The sequence below is a fragment of the Pelodiscus sinensis genome, chromosome Z, assembly GCF_052426305.1.
Source record: "Pelodiscus sinensis isolate ZL-2025 chromosome Z, ASM5242630v1, whole genome shotgun sequence".
NCBI classification, from domain to species: Eukaryota; Metazoa; Chordata; order Testudines; family Trionychidae; genus Pelodiscus; species Pelodiscus sinensis.
The window spans coordinates 12,063,870-12,078,543 of record NC_143085.1 but is presented as its reverse complement, the minus strand read 5'-3'; the positions used below and the strand labels follow the sequence as shown (position 1 = coordinate 12,078,543).

The window sequence follows — 14,674 nt, the reverse complement described above, 5'->3', positions numbered from 1 at the left end:
TACACATAAGAAAATTCAACCTGCCCAAGAAAGAATGGAAAATATAAGCAGGAAGACTGGCCACACCCATTCTGATTAAATTGACCTAGTAACTAGTCCTCCTCTTGAAAACATAGCTCCCATAAGAACAGCCATAATGGATCAGACCAAAGGTCCACCTACCCGTGTCCTGTCTTCTGACAGTGGCCAATGTTGGATGCCCCAGAGGGAGTGAACACAACACATAATCATCACTGTGATTCATTTTCTGGCATCCATTTCCAAACAAACAGATGCTAGGGACACCATTGCTTCCCAATGGCTAATAGCCATTGATGGACCTAACCTCCATCAATTTATCTAGCTCTTCATTGAACCCTGTTAAAGTCCTGGTCTTCACAACATCCTCTGACAAGGGGTTCTACAGGAATTCCCCTCTTTTCATGTGCTAGCATATTTATGCCTGCCTCTAATTTCCATTCCACTTGTCTGACAAGTTGTGCTTGGCACTCAAATAAATCTGTTTACACTGCACTCTTAGCTCAAAATAAGCTACATAATTTGAGTTATGCAAATTGCATAGCTTATTTTGAGTGTATTTCGAGATAGTTTATAGTGTAATTTTGCAGTCTACACGGTGCCAAATTTTGAACTAAACTGATATTTCAAAATGTCCCTTACTCCTCGTGGAATGAGGTTTACAGGGATGTCAGAACGATGCACTATTTGAAAGATATTTTAAAATAAGACACGGAATAGCTATTTCAATAATGCCACAGGTAGGGTTGCCAGGTGTCCAATATTGACCTGGACGTCCGGTATTTTCGGCTCCTGTCCTGTAAATAAATTCAGAAAATACCAGACACTTAAAATATCCAGTCTTTTCTGATTTTTTCCTGGCCAGGGGACAAAAATAACAGACTGTCCAGGTCAACACCAGACACCTGGCAACCCTACAACACATTCAGCAATCGGACCCAGCCTTCCCCCCATCGCTTACCTGTTTCTGCAGGGGAGCTATATGTTTCCCTTTTGTGTGTGTGTGTGTGGGGATGGGGGGATCTGTTCTTGTCTTTAAAGTACTACAGAAGTACCCCTTGTTTTTCTCTGCCATAGTGTGACAGTGATAGAAATGTAGCCGTGTTAGTCTGGGGTAGTTGAAGCAAAATGCAGGACAATGTAGCACTTTAAAGACTAACAAGATGGTTTATTAGATGATGAGCTTTCGTGGGCCAGACCCACTTCCTCAGATCAAATAGTGGAAGAAAGTAGTCACAACCATATATACCAAAGGATACAATTAAAAAAATGAACAAATATGAAAAGGACAAATCACATTGCAGAACAGGAGGGGGATGCGGGGGGGAGGAAGGTAAGTGTCTGTGAATTGATGATATTAGAGGTAGGGAGAGTGGGATGTTTGTGAGCTAATGGTATTAGAGGTGATAATTGGGGAAACTGTCTTGGTAATGGGTGAGATAGTTCAAATGTTTGTTAAGTCCTTGTTGGCAAGTGTCGAATTTTAACATGAATGACAGTTCAGAGGATTCTTGACCACCTGCATTCTGCTACAAAGACCTTTTACATCTGCACTTGAAAGGGAATCCTCTGAACTGTCATTCATGTTAAAATTCGACACTTGCCAACAAGGACTTAAACATTATCACCTGTAATACCATTAACTCACAAACATCCCACTCTCCCTGCCTCTAATATCATCAATTCACAGACACTTACCTTCCTCCCCCCTCCATCCCCCCTCTGTTCTGCAATGTGATTTGTCCTTTTCATATTTGTTCATTTTTTTAATTGTATCCTTTGGTATATCTGGTTGTTACTATTTTCTTCCACTATTTGATCTGAGGAAGTGGGTCTGGCCCACGAAAGCTCATCACCTAATAAACCATCTTGTTAGTCTTTAAAGTGCTACATTGTCCTGCATTTTGCTTCATAGTGTGACAGGTTATCTGTTATCTACTGAGTGACATTTCTTTTCACCTAGGAAGATTTAGACAAGAAGTATAATTACAGTCACTTTAAGAGGCAAAAATTATGGGGGAAAGTGAGGAGACGGAGGCCTCAATTATTCAACAGTCGCCCCGTGTACTCACCCTAACCCCGCTCAAGACCAAGAGCACACGCACAAATCCCGCCACGCCGGGAGCGCGCACGCCCTGCACGCACAACTCGCCCGGCGCCGGGAGCGCGCACGCCCCGCACGCACAACTCGCCCGGCGCCGGGAGCGCGCACGCCCCGCACGCACAACTCGCCCGGCGCCGGGAGCGCGCACGCCCCGCACGCACAAATCCCGCCACGCCGGGAGCGCGCACGCCCCGCACGCACAACTCGCCCCGCGCCGGGAGCGAGCACGCCCCGCACGCACAACTCGCCCCGCGCCGGGAGCGAGCACGCCCCGCACGCACAACTCGCCCCGCGCCGGGAGCGCGCACGCCCCGCACGCACAACTCGCCCGGCGCCGGGAGCGCGCACGCCCCGCACGCACAACTCGCCCGGCGCCGGGAGCGCGCACGCCCCGCACGCACAAATCCCGCCACGCCGGGAGCGCGCACGCCCCGCACGCACAACTCGCCCCGCGCCGGGAGCGAGCACGCCCCGCACGCACAACTCGCCCCGCGCCGGGAGCGAGCACGCCCCGCACGCACAACTCGCCCCGCGCCGGGAGCGAGCACGCCCCGCACGCACAACTCGCCCCGCGCCGGGAGCGCGCACGCCCCGCACGCACAACTCGCCCCGCGCCGGGAGCGCGCACGCCCCGCACGCACAACTCGCCCCGCGCCGGGAGCGCGCACGCCCCGCACGCACGGCTCCCCTCAGTCCCGCGCTCTGCTGCCTCTGCCCCCCCCCGTCGCCATGGAGCGCGGCGGCCACGGCCACGGGGCGCCGGCGGAGCGGGCCGAGCTGCAGGAGCGGCACTACCGGCTGCTGTCCGAGCTGCAGGCGCTGGTGAAGGGGCTGCCCAGGTGAGGGGGGCGGGGCGCACTGCGGACACCGCGGGGAGCGGCGCGCGCGGCAGCCGGGCCCCCCCTTCCCCCCCCCCCCGCCCAGCGCGGGTCACGCCCGGTCACGCCCGTGTCTCCGCAGCGCCTGCCAGCAGCGCCTGTCCTACACCATCCTCAGCGACCTGGCCCTGGCGCTGCTCGACGGCACCGTCTTCGAGATCGTGCAGGGGCTGCTGGAGATCCAGCACCTGACGGAGAAGAACCTCTACAACCAGCGCCTCAAGCTGCACAGCGAGCACCGGGGTGAGCGCGGGCCTGCGACACCCCCCCGGTCAGTTCCTTCGCAGCCCGGCCCGGCCCACCTGAGGCAGGGAGCTCAAAGGGCACCCCCTGGCTTGGGCCGAAACACTGACAGGTCTCACGTGGGCCTCCTTCCTGCCCTGCTTCTCTCGTGGCCGTGGGAGGGGGTTTGTGTACTCTTCGGTGGTGCCCCGCTAGCCACGCCCCCTTTTCCCACTAGCCACGCCCATTCCCACGCCCCCTTTCCCGCTAGCCACGCCCCCTTTTCCTGCGCCCCCTTTCCCCCACCAAGCCCATTCCCCACGCCCCCTTTCCCCGCGAGCCACGCCCCCTTTCCCCGCTAGCCACGCCCCCTTTTCCCCACCAAGCCCATTCCCCATGCCCCCTTTCCCCGCTAGCCACGCCCCCTTTCCCCCACCAAGCCCATTCTCCAGGCCTCTGGAGGTAACATACTTGGGGCAAGATGGACACATGACTAGTAAAAGGTGTCATGTCACCCCCCCCTGAAGGGCTTTTCCCAACATCCTCCTACCAACAGGGATTAGTTTGGCCCCCACCAAACCCCCCCTCATGCACCTATCCTGCAATTGTATTAACCCAACATGTGTGACATTAACTCGGGGGGCAGAGAGGCTGGGGGGAAGTGTTCCCTCTAAGGCGATGTCTACACTCTTGGCTTCTTGCGCAAGTACAGCTGTTCTTGTGCAAGAATCCACAGAGTATTCACACTGCCCGCTTGCTCTTGTGCAAGGAAATTTACAGTATGGTGTGGGAAGAAAGGGCGTCTTGTGCAAGAGCGCTTACACCTGTTAGAAAAGAGCATAGCTCTTGCACAAGAGGGCAGTGTGCATGCTCGGCAGGGATTTCTTGCGCAAGAAACCCCTATGGCTAAAATGTCCATCAGAGCTTTTTTGCGCAAGAGAGTGGACATGTTTGGTAGTGTGGACATGTTCTTGCGCAAGACTTCTTGCACAAGAACCCTTGCGCAAGATGTTATTGCGCAAGAAACCGCCAGTGTAGACGTAGCCTAAGAGTTTCCTCCCAGGAGCAGAATGGATTTTGTGTTGTGCACCTGTACTGAGTTCATGTGGCTTGTTTGAATGTGCCACTGTGGTACCCAAGTTATTAATAAATCTCATAAATCATTGGGGGGGGGTTCAGGGCTGTACCCAACCCCCGCCCCTTCACTGCCGCCAGCACTACCTCCCGCCGGCCGGTTCATCTTCCCCGGCAAGCCCCGCTGTACCCCCTGCCAGCTCTGCTTCCTGCGGCCAGTTCGCCCCTTCTCCTCCTGAGCTCCCCTGGCCAGCTCCGCTCTGCCTGATCCCCTCCCCCCACCGACCAGCTTAGCTTCCCGTCAGCCACCGTCTCCCCCCAACCGTCCCCAATCTGCCCCAGCCAGCCTCTGGCCCCTCCTCCCCTCCAGCTCTGCTTTCCGGCCCCCCCTCCTCCTGGCCAACACCCCTCCCCTCCCAGCCGGTCTCCCCGCCCCCCCCATGAGGTGTGGCTGGTATATTTTTAAGCCTACCTGGTAAGGGTAACCCTACCAATTGGTGCTGGACCCCTGGAGCACGGCCTCCTCTTCCGGCGCGTCTGCCCTCCCCAGGTGTTCTGGCGGCCTCCTGGGATAAGAAGGGGGCTCCTGCAGGTGAGCTGGCTGCTCACTCTCTGCCTTCCCCCTTTTCATCTGCCTCCGCCGTTTTTAAATACTGGTGCCTTCTTCCAGCACCGGCGTGCCCTTGGCTGGCCGGTTTCTGGCCTAGCTGGCGTTTGCATGCGCCGGACGGGGGGCTGTCTCCACTGGCCATCCCTGCGCATGCACCACAAGCCCAAAATGGCGGCAGCCTGCCGGCCACGAGCACAGCACCACCGGCAGGGTTAGTGTGGGGTGGTGAGGCCCCCATCATAGGGACGCTCTGGGGACGGAGGACGCGTGGGGGGGCCAGTGGGGGAGGCCGGGGCCCGCTCCAGGCAGGGCCGGGAGAGAGACCCAGCTCCAAATGTTGGTGGAGCAGGATCCCTGGCTCTGGATATTGCTGGAGCACGGGCACCTCAAGCCCATATAACTCGCCGCCCATGCTCTTGGCACTCCACCAGCTCTGTGCTTCTAGAGCAGCGAGAATACATATGCCCCAGCAGCAGACACCATTTTCTACACTCTGGGTCCTAGTGGTGCCCACCCCCCATAGTCTGGCACCTGTGGTAGCCGCCTTAGTTCGCCTCATGGTAAGGCCAGTCCTGACAGGAGCTCAGATCCTCCCTCCTGGACGGAGCTGCTGCCACCCCACTGCTGCCTCTGTATCAGCCAGTCTAAGAGAGGCGCTGGTTTTTAAACTAGGGATGTTAAATATCAATTAGTTAAATAGTCCATTATCCTCATGAATTCTGATTGGTTAATCAACTGTTTTGTAGTACCCAAAGGTGGGGCCAACAGCCAGTGTGCTCCAGCCTCACTCTTAGGGAGTCCCCTGCCACTCCATGCTGCAGCCACTGTATCAGAGGCATCAGCATGGGATGCCAGGCGGGAGCTGGTCTGCGAGGGAAGTCAGTTTAAAAACCAGCACCCCTGCGGACTGACTGCCTGTTGCCCATGCTACTACTGCCTGTGATAGGCAGCAATATGGCGTGACAGCAGCCAGACCCAGCATGAGCCGGGACTGAGCCAGGCTGCCTGCCCGCTTGGCTCCTAATACACTTTAAATGCAGAGCTGCAGCAAGGGTAGGTCCCAGACCTGGTGTAAGCCAGGACTGAGCTTGGTTGCTGGCCAGCCTGCTAAAAAAAAAAGCCGCGGAGGGGCTCCGGCGGGCGGGCAGCCCATGCGCGCCTGGGATGCTTCCCCCGAGGCTTTCAAAGCCGCGGAGGGGCTCCGGCGGGGGGGGAGCCCAGGCGCTCCTGGCGGCTTTGCTCCCGGTGCCTCTGGTCTGCTGGGGACCATCTCCAGCAGACCAGGGACACAGGGAGCAAAGGAGGCGGAAGGGCGCTGGGGTATAAGATGAAACCCTATCTTTTAATTAAAAAGATAGGGGGTCGTCTTATACGCCCAGTCGCCCTATACGCCGGAAAATACGGTAACTAACATTTAACATCCCTTACTCCCTTGCATGATGCTGTGTATTTGTAGCTCCTCTGATTCTAGGCTAGGGTGATTAATAGCTGTGGAAAACAGTTTCTAAAGAGCTAGCAACGCCTGTACAAGATGTGTGGCTGTCGACTAGACGTGACATCACATCTGTGCTTTTGGAAGTATAGTGGGAGTGTTTCTCCAGCCTTTTTCAGTGCATGTGTATATGGTCATGCTGCAGAACCAATTGTTCTTACACAGATTGAAAAATTCATATAATTTCTATATCAAAAGCAATCTGTTAGTGGCTATATTTTAAAGCACTCGGTTTTTCTGTTGGTAGCAAAGGGACATGAGACATCTTGTGGACAGAATTTTGCAATTCGAACACTGGGCTGTGCCTCACAATATTCACTTCTTGACCTAGAGATGCTCTGCCAGGTCTGTCATTCAATAATAAGTTGAATTATTTTTGAAAGCAGAGTTATCTGAAATAAGGTGTTTTACTACCAAAGCATAGCCTTCTGCTATGAATAGGGGAAATGCAGGGTGCCTTACCTACTGTTATGCTGGATGTAGAGTCTAACATTTTATTTATTAATCAGTGCTCAAGCAAGAAATGTTCCATAGACACAAAGAGGCCCAGCAATCCTGCAAACCTCACAACTTGCCAATTCTTAAAGCAGCTCAGCACAGGGAGCTGGAGGTAAGCGTTTCATTTAGCATTTTCTTTACAATTGTCTGGAACTGGTCCTCCCAACTACAAATTGCAACCTTGTTGCAGTAGCATTTGTTGTTTGTAAAAAAAACAATAAAACCACATTTAATTGTAGGGCCTGAACTTATCTGTTAATCTTGACTACATCAGCAGTGGGGAGGGAGAGAAGAGAGCGTGAGCCAGTGCCCCTGAGGAGCTAGCTTTAGGCAGTTTCCCCACAAGCACCGAATCTGCCTGCCTTCCCACCCCAGCACTCCTGCCTCTCATAGAGAGGCAGCAACATGGAGGGTTAGTGGGGCAGGCTGGAGCCAATATGTGAAAGGAGCCAGCTTTCAAGTAGGTGCCCCGCACCTGCTGGCTCTGCCTACCCACCTTCTCTTCTCCCCCCCCCCTTGCTGCTTCCTACAGAGGCAGCAGGTGGGGGCAGGCAGGAGCTGATGCTGAGGTGAGCTGCCTTAAAAGCTGGTTCCCCCCAGCACCAGCTCCGTGGTGCTGCCTCCCCCTCTCCTTCTATCAGAGGCAGCAGCATGGGGGTGTGTGTAAAGGAAGCTGCCACAAAGCAGCTGCTTTCTGCAGTGGCCCGAGCTTGCTGTGGTCAGAGGCTGGTCCATGACAGCAGCCTCTGTCCAAAGGGGGTCCAAACTTCCTGCAGACAGAGGCTGCCCTGCTTCTGCTGAAGGAGCTTCTGTCAAACAGAGGCTGGTCTGGGCAGCAGCCCCTGTCCACGGGGAGTCCAAGCAATCTAAGACAAAGGCTACTGCCAGGGATTAGCCTCTGTCCACGGGGAACTCAGACCCCCATAGAGAGGGGCTTCTCCTACTCCCATGCTGCTACCTGTGGGGCAGCAGGCAGCCTGTCTGAGTGAGAAGCTGTTTTTTAAACTGGCTCCCCTCACGAACCAGCTCTCATCTGCCACCCCATGCTACTGCCTCTAAGAGATGCAGCAGCACGAGGTGGCAGGGGGCTACCCGGGAGCAGGGCTAGGAGCACACTGCTGCTGGCCCTGCCTCCAGGGACTATCGAATAGTCATGTAACTGCTAAGTTTTCATGTGATTATTCAATTACACAATATCTAACGTCTCTGCTTGCTATGGGACCTAATGATTGAAAGACCCTAACAAAGTTCTTTCCTCCCCATCTTTAGTCAGTAAATAGTGATCACATTCTGTGTGCTCTAGGGCTGTATCCTGAAAAATCACTTGCAGAACTGAAAAGAATTGATTCTGTGCACTGTGAACTTCAGGAGGAATTTGCCACCACATTTACATCTCAGTCAAGGCCTCCATACTAGTCAGAGATGTACAAGAAATACAGTGCAGCATGCTTCTGTTGTTAGACTCCTAGAAATTAGAGCTGTCAAGGACTCAGCAGAGGCAGAGAGGTTAGGAATTTTGGTGTGCTTACTGACCATGCTCATTCCTCTGTGGGGTTGATCCCTTGCTCAGGTGATGCTATTTTCTCAAACATGTTCATTGGACATGGGAGTCTCAGTTACTGTAATTAGTTTTTGGCATGCCCGCTGTTGTTTGAATGTCATGCACAACACAGCAGTGTGTTTGCCCACTGCACTCATTTGAGCATCTGTGATCATACTATGTCACACTGACTGTCTGTCAGAGGATTGACTGATGTCTAATGGGAAGCCCTAATGGTGAAGGCACAGGGCTGTATTAGAGACTGATTCTTGAGCCTTTTTCTGATTGGTACCTGTGCTTATACAGTAAATCCTTTGCTTCAGTGGGTTTGGAGTGTGGAATTCTGTTTCCCATGAAATTCTTCACTGTTCATTTTTCCCTACACAAGCACCTGTAAACATTCCCATATTGATACCTCCTGTGGGTTTTTTTGTCAGACACTAGTCGAACCAAATAATTTTTCCTTTTTGGTATCTTCTGATATTTTTGTAGCATTTTTAGGAGTAACTATTGCTAAGATAGTATTACTCCAATCAGAATTGTTCAGCGTTTTTAAAGTTTAATTGAGATCCATTCTAATAATACGTAGCTTGATATTTAGGACTTTGATAAATACACCAAGTATCATAAACTGAATTTATGCCATTGCACAACAGGGAAAGATTCAATGAAGGACTATCTAATTATTTTTTTCTAACAAACTTCACAGAACAGTGCACTTCATGTCTGTTTCACTGTAGACTAACTGAAAATCTTAAAACAGTTAACCCTTATAAAGTTGAATCCATATTTGGTTTCAAACAGAGCAGAATTGTCTCTTATTTTAAGCTATTTGTGAACATAAATATAATTTTCCCTCAGATTAAGTAGGTCTATAACAGCAGTATAAAGACAACCAATATTGTCCCTGCGTTTTGTTGGAAGCCTCAGCTCTTTCCATCAATCGAAGTCTCCAGGATTTATAGGCTTTTGTCTCCTTTCTGACAACTGAGTCTGTGCAGCTCCTTAAAATCTTCAGCTTCTGATGTAGCAAGGATTAGGCTCCATGATTCCTTCTTTTGATGCTGTGGGGAGCAGTTTCCCACCTTTTTAAAATCAGCTACTGCAGTTCTCTTACTGCAGTCCTAGCTAAATACCCTCTTTTACTCCCTTGCTCAACCTTTTCTTTAAAAGAGCACTCCTCTGTGAGTGAAATCTTTGCTAAGCTTCACATGAGGAATGGCAAGCCTTCCTTTATTTAGTCCATAGATTTGATGTGGATTTTAAGCAATATCACAGGATTGTTGTTTGAAGCAAGCACAATGCAGATTATAAATGTGGACTCTTATAGCACGGTCACCCCAGTGTGTAACCTAGCTTTTGCAAGTGCCTACACCTGAAAAACCAGTGACTGGTACAATACAGAGACAGTGTAGCTTGGAGGATTAAGCACAGAGCCAAGCGCTCTGGAGAGCTTGTCTCAGCTACTGTCTTACTATTACTCTGGCAGTACTAATGATCCATCATCATCTCATACTTGCAATAATCCTGTTAAGTAATCTTACAGAAAGGGAGCGAGGCAGAAGTTTGGACTGGCCCAGGGCCAACCATCCAATGAATTGGTGGCAGAGCTAGTTCCAGCCCTATCTCAGTCCATGCTCCAACCAGCAGTCCATAACTCTGCCCTGTGAAGTGGGGATAACAGATTGGGTTGATGCTTGTAAGAAGCTGGGATCCTAAAAGACCTGTGTTACATTGGAGTATTACCGTTCTTTAAATAGGACAGGTTTGAAAACTCATTCTGTGTTAATATTCCCATTCACAGGAGGAAAGAGTTGATCTCTCCCCAGAAGGCTCTAATTCCCACAAAGAATCAGTTTGTAGACGCAGGTAACCGTGGCTGAACTGGTCCTCCTGTTAGAAAGCCATGATTTAGAGGAATTAGGGCTGTGAACAAATCAGCTCTAGGGTCTAGTTTTGCTACTGCAGACAAGTATGCATCTAGTGTTGGTGCTTTAACACGTAGCCTCATCAAGAGAGCAGCTGTCTTTGTATTCTGATAGAGCTATGATTGTGTTGCCTAGCTTATCTTCAAGTCCTTCAAAAATGCAGGGAAAGAGATTCTTAGGCAGTACAAAAAAGTCCTGGACCAATTTAAAGCTTCCAAAGGATCGAAGTAGCTTCTGGGTTTCATTAGGTAAGGGCTGGAGAAAAGTTAATGGAAAAGTAACTGATGGAGGAACATTACATTTCTCCAGCTTTAGATTCCTAGTGTCTTTCTCATTTCTCAGGCTATGGAGCAGCGCATTCAAGAGGAACAGCGACTGATGGATGAGAAAATAGTCTTTGAACTGGACCAGAAAGTAGTTGACCAGCAGAGCACCCTGGAGAAAGCTGGAGTGTCTGGATTTTACATCACAACAAACCCACAGGTCAGTGTTTGAGTAGGATGCAAGATTTGCCAATACTCTTATAAGTTATGGCGAACCTTTCTACCTCCCCTCCCCCTGCACTCCAAGAAATGAAGGATAAAATATCAGAAGCCATCCTCATGGCAAAAGGTTTGAATTCTCAGGCTCCAGTGTTAAAAATGTGATCCTTGCTCTGCTGCATCAGCCCAAGGCACTAAAAGCTTGTCTACATGATGCATTAATGCTTGGCAACCTGATGTACTGTAGATTCATACCCTGACTTTTTACATACGCTAATTTGCTGCGTAGACATGGCCTAAGTCCTCTTGCAGGAAGGAGCAGCAGTCACAAACTTCTTACATGGACCTACCACTAGACAGGTATAAACAGCCATACTCTTTTAATCTGGGTTACCTTGAGATGAGAAAAAATGTCAGCAGCCTCTCAAGCGTGAAACAGTCTGCTTTATCTAGAAAATACACCTAACATTATAGTGAACTGATCACTTTTCTTGTCTGTAAATCACTGTCATCATCTCTGTAGCTGCCTACTGTAAAGGAACTTGGTAAAGGATACAGATCTTGGTTGGAGTCCCCAGCCACTGCCATAATAGAAAAAACTGTTTTCCATACATCATGTGCACCTGTCAGCTCATGTTCCTATTCCAGTTTGTTATACTGCTATTTTTCACAAATACAGGAATATTATTTATCTCTATTTCCATAGAGCCTTTGGAGATCTACTCATGTGCTATAGTGATAGAAATGTAGCCGTGTTAGTCTGGGGTAGTTGAAGCAAAATGCAGGACAATGTAGCACTTTAAAGACTAACAAGATGGTTTATTAGATGGGTTTATTAGATGGGTCTGGCCCACGAAAGCTCATCATCTAATAAACCATCTTGTTAGTCTTTAAAGTGCTACATTGTCCTGCATTTTACTCATGTGCTGGTTGTGTACAAAACAGAAGAAAAGCATGGCCCCATGCACTACCTCCGTGGTTCCCAACCGCCAGTCCGTGGACCAGTTCTGGGCCATGGGGCTGCAGTATACCCCAAGCACATGGCTGGCAATTGCTGGAGCTAAAGCCAGCTGTTTGCAGCAGCTCTGAGGGCTGGGGCTGGGGTATGCCCTGGTCCCCAAGCTGCCGCACAGCAGCTGGCTTCAGCTCCGGCAGTCACTCTGTGGTGGGTGTCTACCACAGATGAAGCCGGCTGTTCTGGGGGTTGGGGCTTGGATTTTATGCAAACATGCAAATGAATTTGCATAATAAATATTCAAATAACATTTTACCAGTCTGTCAAAAGTTTGTGAATGAGTTTGCCAATCCACAGTATAAACAAGGTTGGGAACCAGCGCTCTACCTTACAGTCTGAATAGGACAAACAACAGATGGGGACAGATGGGAGGATGAGGAAAAAATGTTATTGGCAGTGGTTTGGGCATACCAGGGACCTAATCAATGATAAGTGTCTAGCTCTAACAAGAACAGGAAATTTGCAAGAAGGGTTTTGAAAGAAGGCAACAGGATAGCTTTGCTTGTTTGGGGGGGAGGGTACCTAACACTTGAATAATGTAATTTGCCATGCAAGTAAAAGTAATAAACCAAGCAGACTGAAAACTTCAGTGATCACCTTGTAAGTATTTAAAAGAAAGTGTCATCTAATGCCACACATGCTGCATAATCAATAGACTATAAGGGGAAAAGACCACAGTGCCCCCCTAACCTAGTGTACTAACAAACAAGTAGTGGAAAAGGAACCTTCATAAGAGTATTATCTTAAAACAACAGTCCTTGTCATGGAATGGTTTGCATCCTATCCCATGTGGTAATGTATTTCATATTTGGTGGACATGAATAAACCTTAGTTCTGCATGGGCAATTTATCTCTTTCATTCCCCAGTGTTACTGATGGCCCAGTAGCTGGGTCAGAGAAATGGGACTGTCTGATTTCTTTAACAAAGTCTTTCCCTTTGCAGGAGCTGATTTTACAGATGAACTTGTTAGAGCTGATACGGAAGTTACAGCAGAAGGAATCACAGTCAGAGTCTTCTTACTCTTGAGGGTTCAGCTTCTCTTTTTCCAGACTCTCCCACTGAAATTCACACTAAAGAATAGGCTACTTAGATCATATGCTCTGTAACACCAGAAAGAAGCTACTGGTCACCAAGAGTACAGGAGACAGTGGAAATGACTGAATTGCTTTGAGGAGGTATCATGCAGCGTGGACACTTACAATCATTGTGCTCCCTCTGCTCTCATCACTTGGTCTCTGTTTCTAATTGCCTATGTGTTCATGACCCAGCTCCTCTTTCATCTGTTGTGGAATTTTCAGTGATTTCCATGTTCAGATTAGTGAAGGTTACTAATAACTTGTTTCAGAATAAAAATATCAAGTTCTTTAGAGGCCCGTGTTTTGTCCATTGTGGACCGTTCCACCCAGACTCCCCACTTTGGGGTGATGTGGTGTGGAAAATGTGCCCACAAGACCAGAGATAGTTTCTGGCACTTGGAGAGTATGTGTAAGGCACAAGATTTCTCAAGGAGGGCAGTGGTCTTTGTGTACACTGCCAACATAGTTGGTTCTATTAACACACCAGAGACCAGAGCGTGTTCCATGTGACCATGGCAGCCACCATGCAGTTAGTGTTCTGGAGGCATTGTTCAGCGTGCTCAGGTGAGTGGCTCTATCTGGAGAGCAGGGAAATGGCTGCATTATCTTACTGATCTGTGTGTATCTGAGTGGTTCACTCTGCACCTCAAATGCAGCCTTGCCTTGCTGTTTTGAGGTGTGTGTTTGAGTCATCAGTAAAGAACAGCAAATGATGGGATATCATTTAACAGTTTCTAGTATCAAAGGCAGGAGCTTAGTAGGCATCTGGCTGAAGTAAGCCACCCTTCCCAAAACAACTTGTGGGCCGATAATATAGGTTTCCCTAATGGTGGGCTATCACTTCTCCCACCTGAAGGACAAAGACAAGACTGTCAGCCTATTTTGGAATTGTGAGGGCAAGTGTGTATTTTGCCTGTCTGGGTCTTCACCTTAGTATTGTAGGGGGATGCTAAAGGTTATGTTACTTTAAAATGTCTGTCTCACAATGTTTAAAAATAAATAATTAATCTGTAATTTATGTCTGGCTCTTGGCTTTCATTTCCTGCTATCTGGTTACTGTAACAGATGTTCGGTTATTTTGGTATTGTCAAAATATGGCCCTGGTCATTGAAACGAGACAGGGCCAGTGCACCTGTCTTTAACTTGGATTTGAAGAGGAGATTAGGAGTCTGCGTGCCCCCACCCCTGCTCGCTACACTCACCAACCCCCTCCCCCCTTTGGTAGCTTTCATGGCTAAAGACCATGAGAGCTGCTCTTGCCAACCCCCTCTCTTCTGGGGGTAGATGTCTGGCCAGGGGGAAGGGGCAGAAGCAGGCTAGAGTTAGGTGTCTGGCCAGGGGGAGGGAGTTCAGTGTGAGGGAGGTGGGGGTGCAGGGACGTAGTGGAGGGTGTATGTGAGGGGGCTTGTGATGTGCAAGGTCTTAGCACGGTGGTGAGGGGGCTGGAAGTGCAGAGTCTCGGTCTGGGGAGGTATGAGTGAGAGGATGGAGGTGCAGGGTCTCAGCAGGGTAGTGAGTGAGCGGGCTGAGGCCGTGCTGGGAGCCTGTGCTGTCACTCTAGCCTGGCCCCCCACAAGCTGTCTCTCCACCTTTACTCCCTTCACCATCTTGCCAAGACCGCACACCCCCAGCTCCCCTCACTCTCTAGCTCAGCTCCCCCTACAGAAAGTAGCCATGCCGGCACGTCAGCCTCCCCTCTCCCCCTTGCCTCTCCCTCCCCGAGGTAGAAGCACTTG

At 50.0% G+C, this 14,674-nt stretch overlaps 1 protein-coding gene across 1 annotated transcript; it reads left to right on the top strand.

Moving 5' to 3' along the window:
* The first annotated feature begins 2,763 nt into the window (after positions 1 to 2,763).
* DGCR6 (DiGeorge syndrome critical region gene 6) lies at positions 2,764 to 13,956 on the top strand. The gene is made up of 5 exons (XM_075898221.2): positions 2,764 to 2,961; positions 3,083 to 3,243; positions 6,908 to 7,008; positions 10,707 to 10,847; positions 12,805 to 13,956. Exons 1-5 carry the CDS (start codon positions 2,852 to 2,854, stop codon positions 12,886 to 12,888), a joined length of 597 nt encoding a protein of 198 aa, XP_075754336.1. The 5' UTR covers positions 2,764 to 2,851; the 3' UTR covers positions 12,889 to 13,956.
* Positions 13,957 to 14,674: the final 718 nt, after the last annotated feature.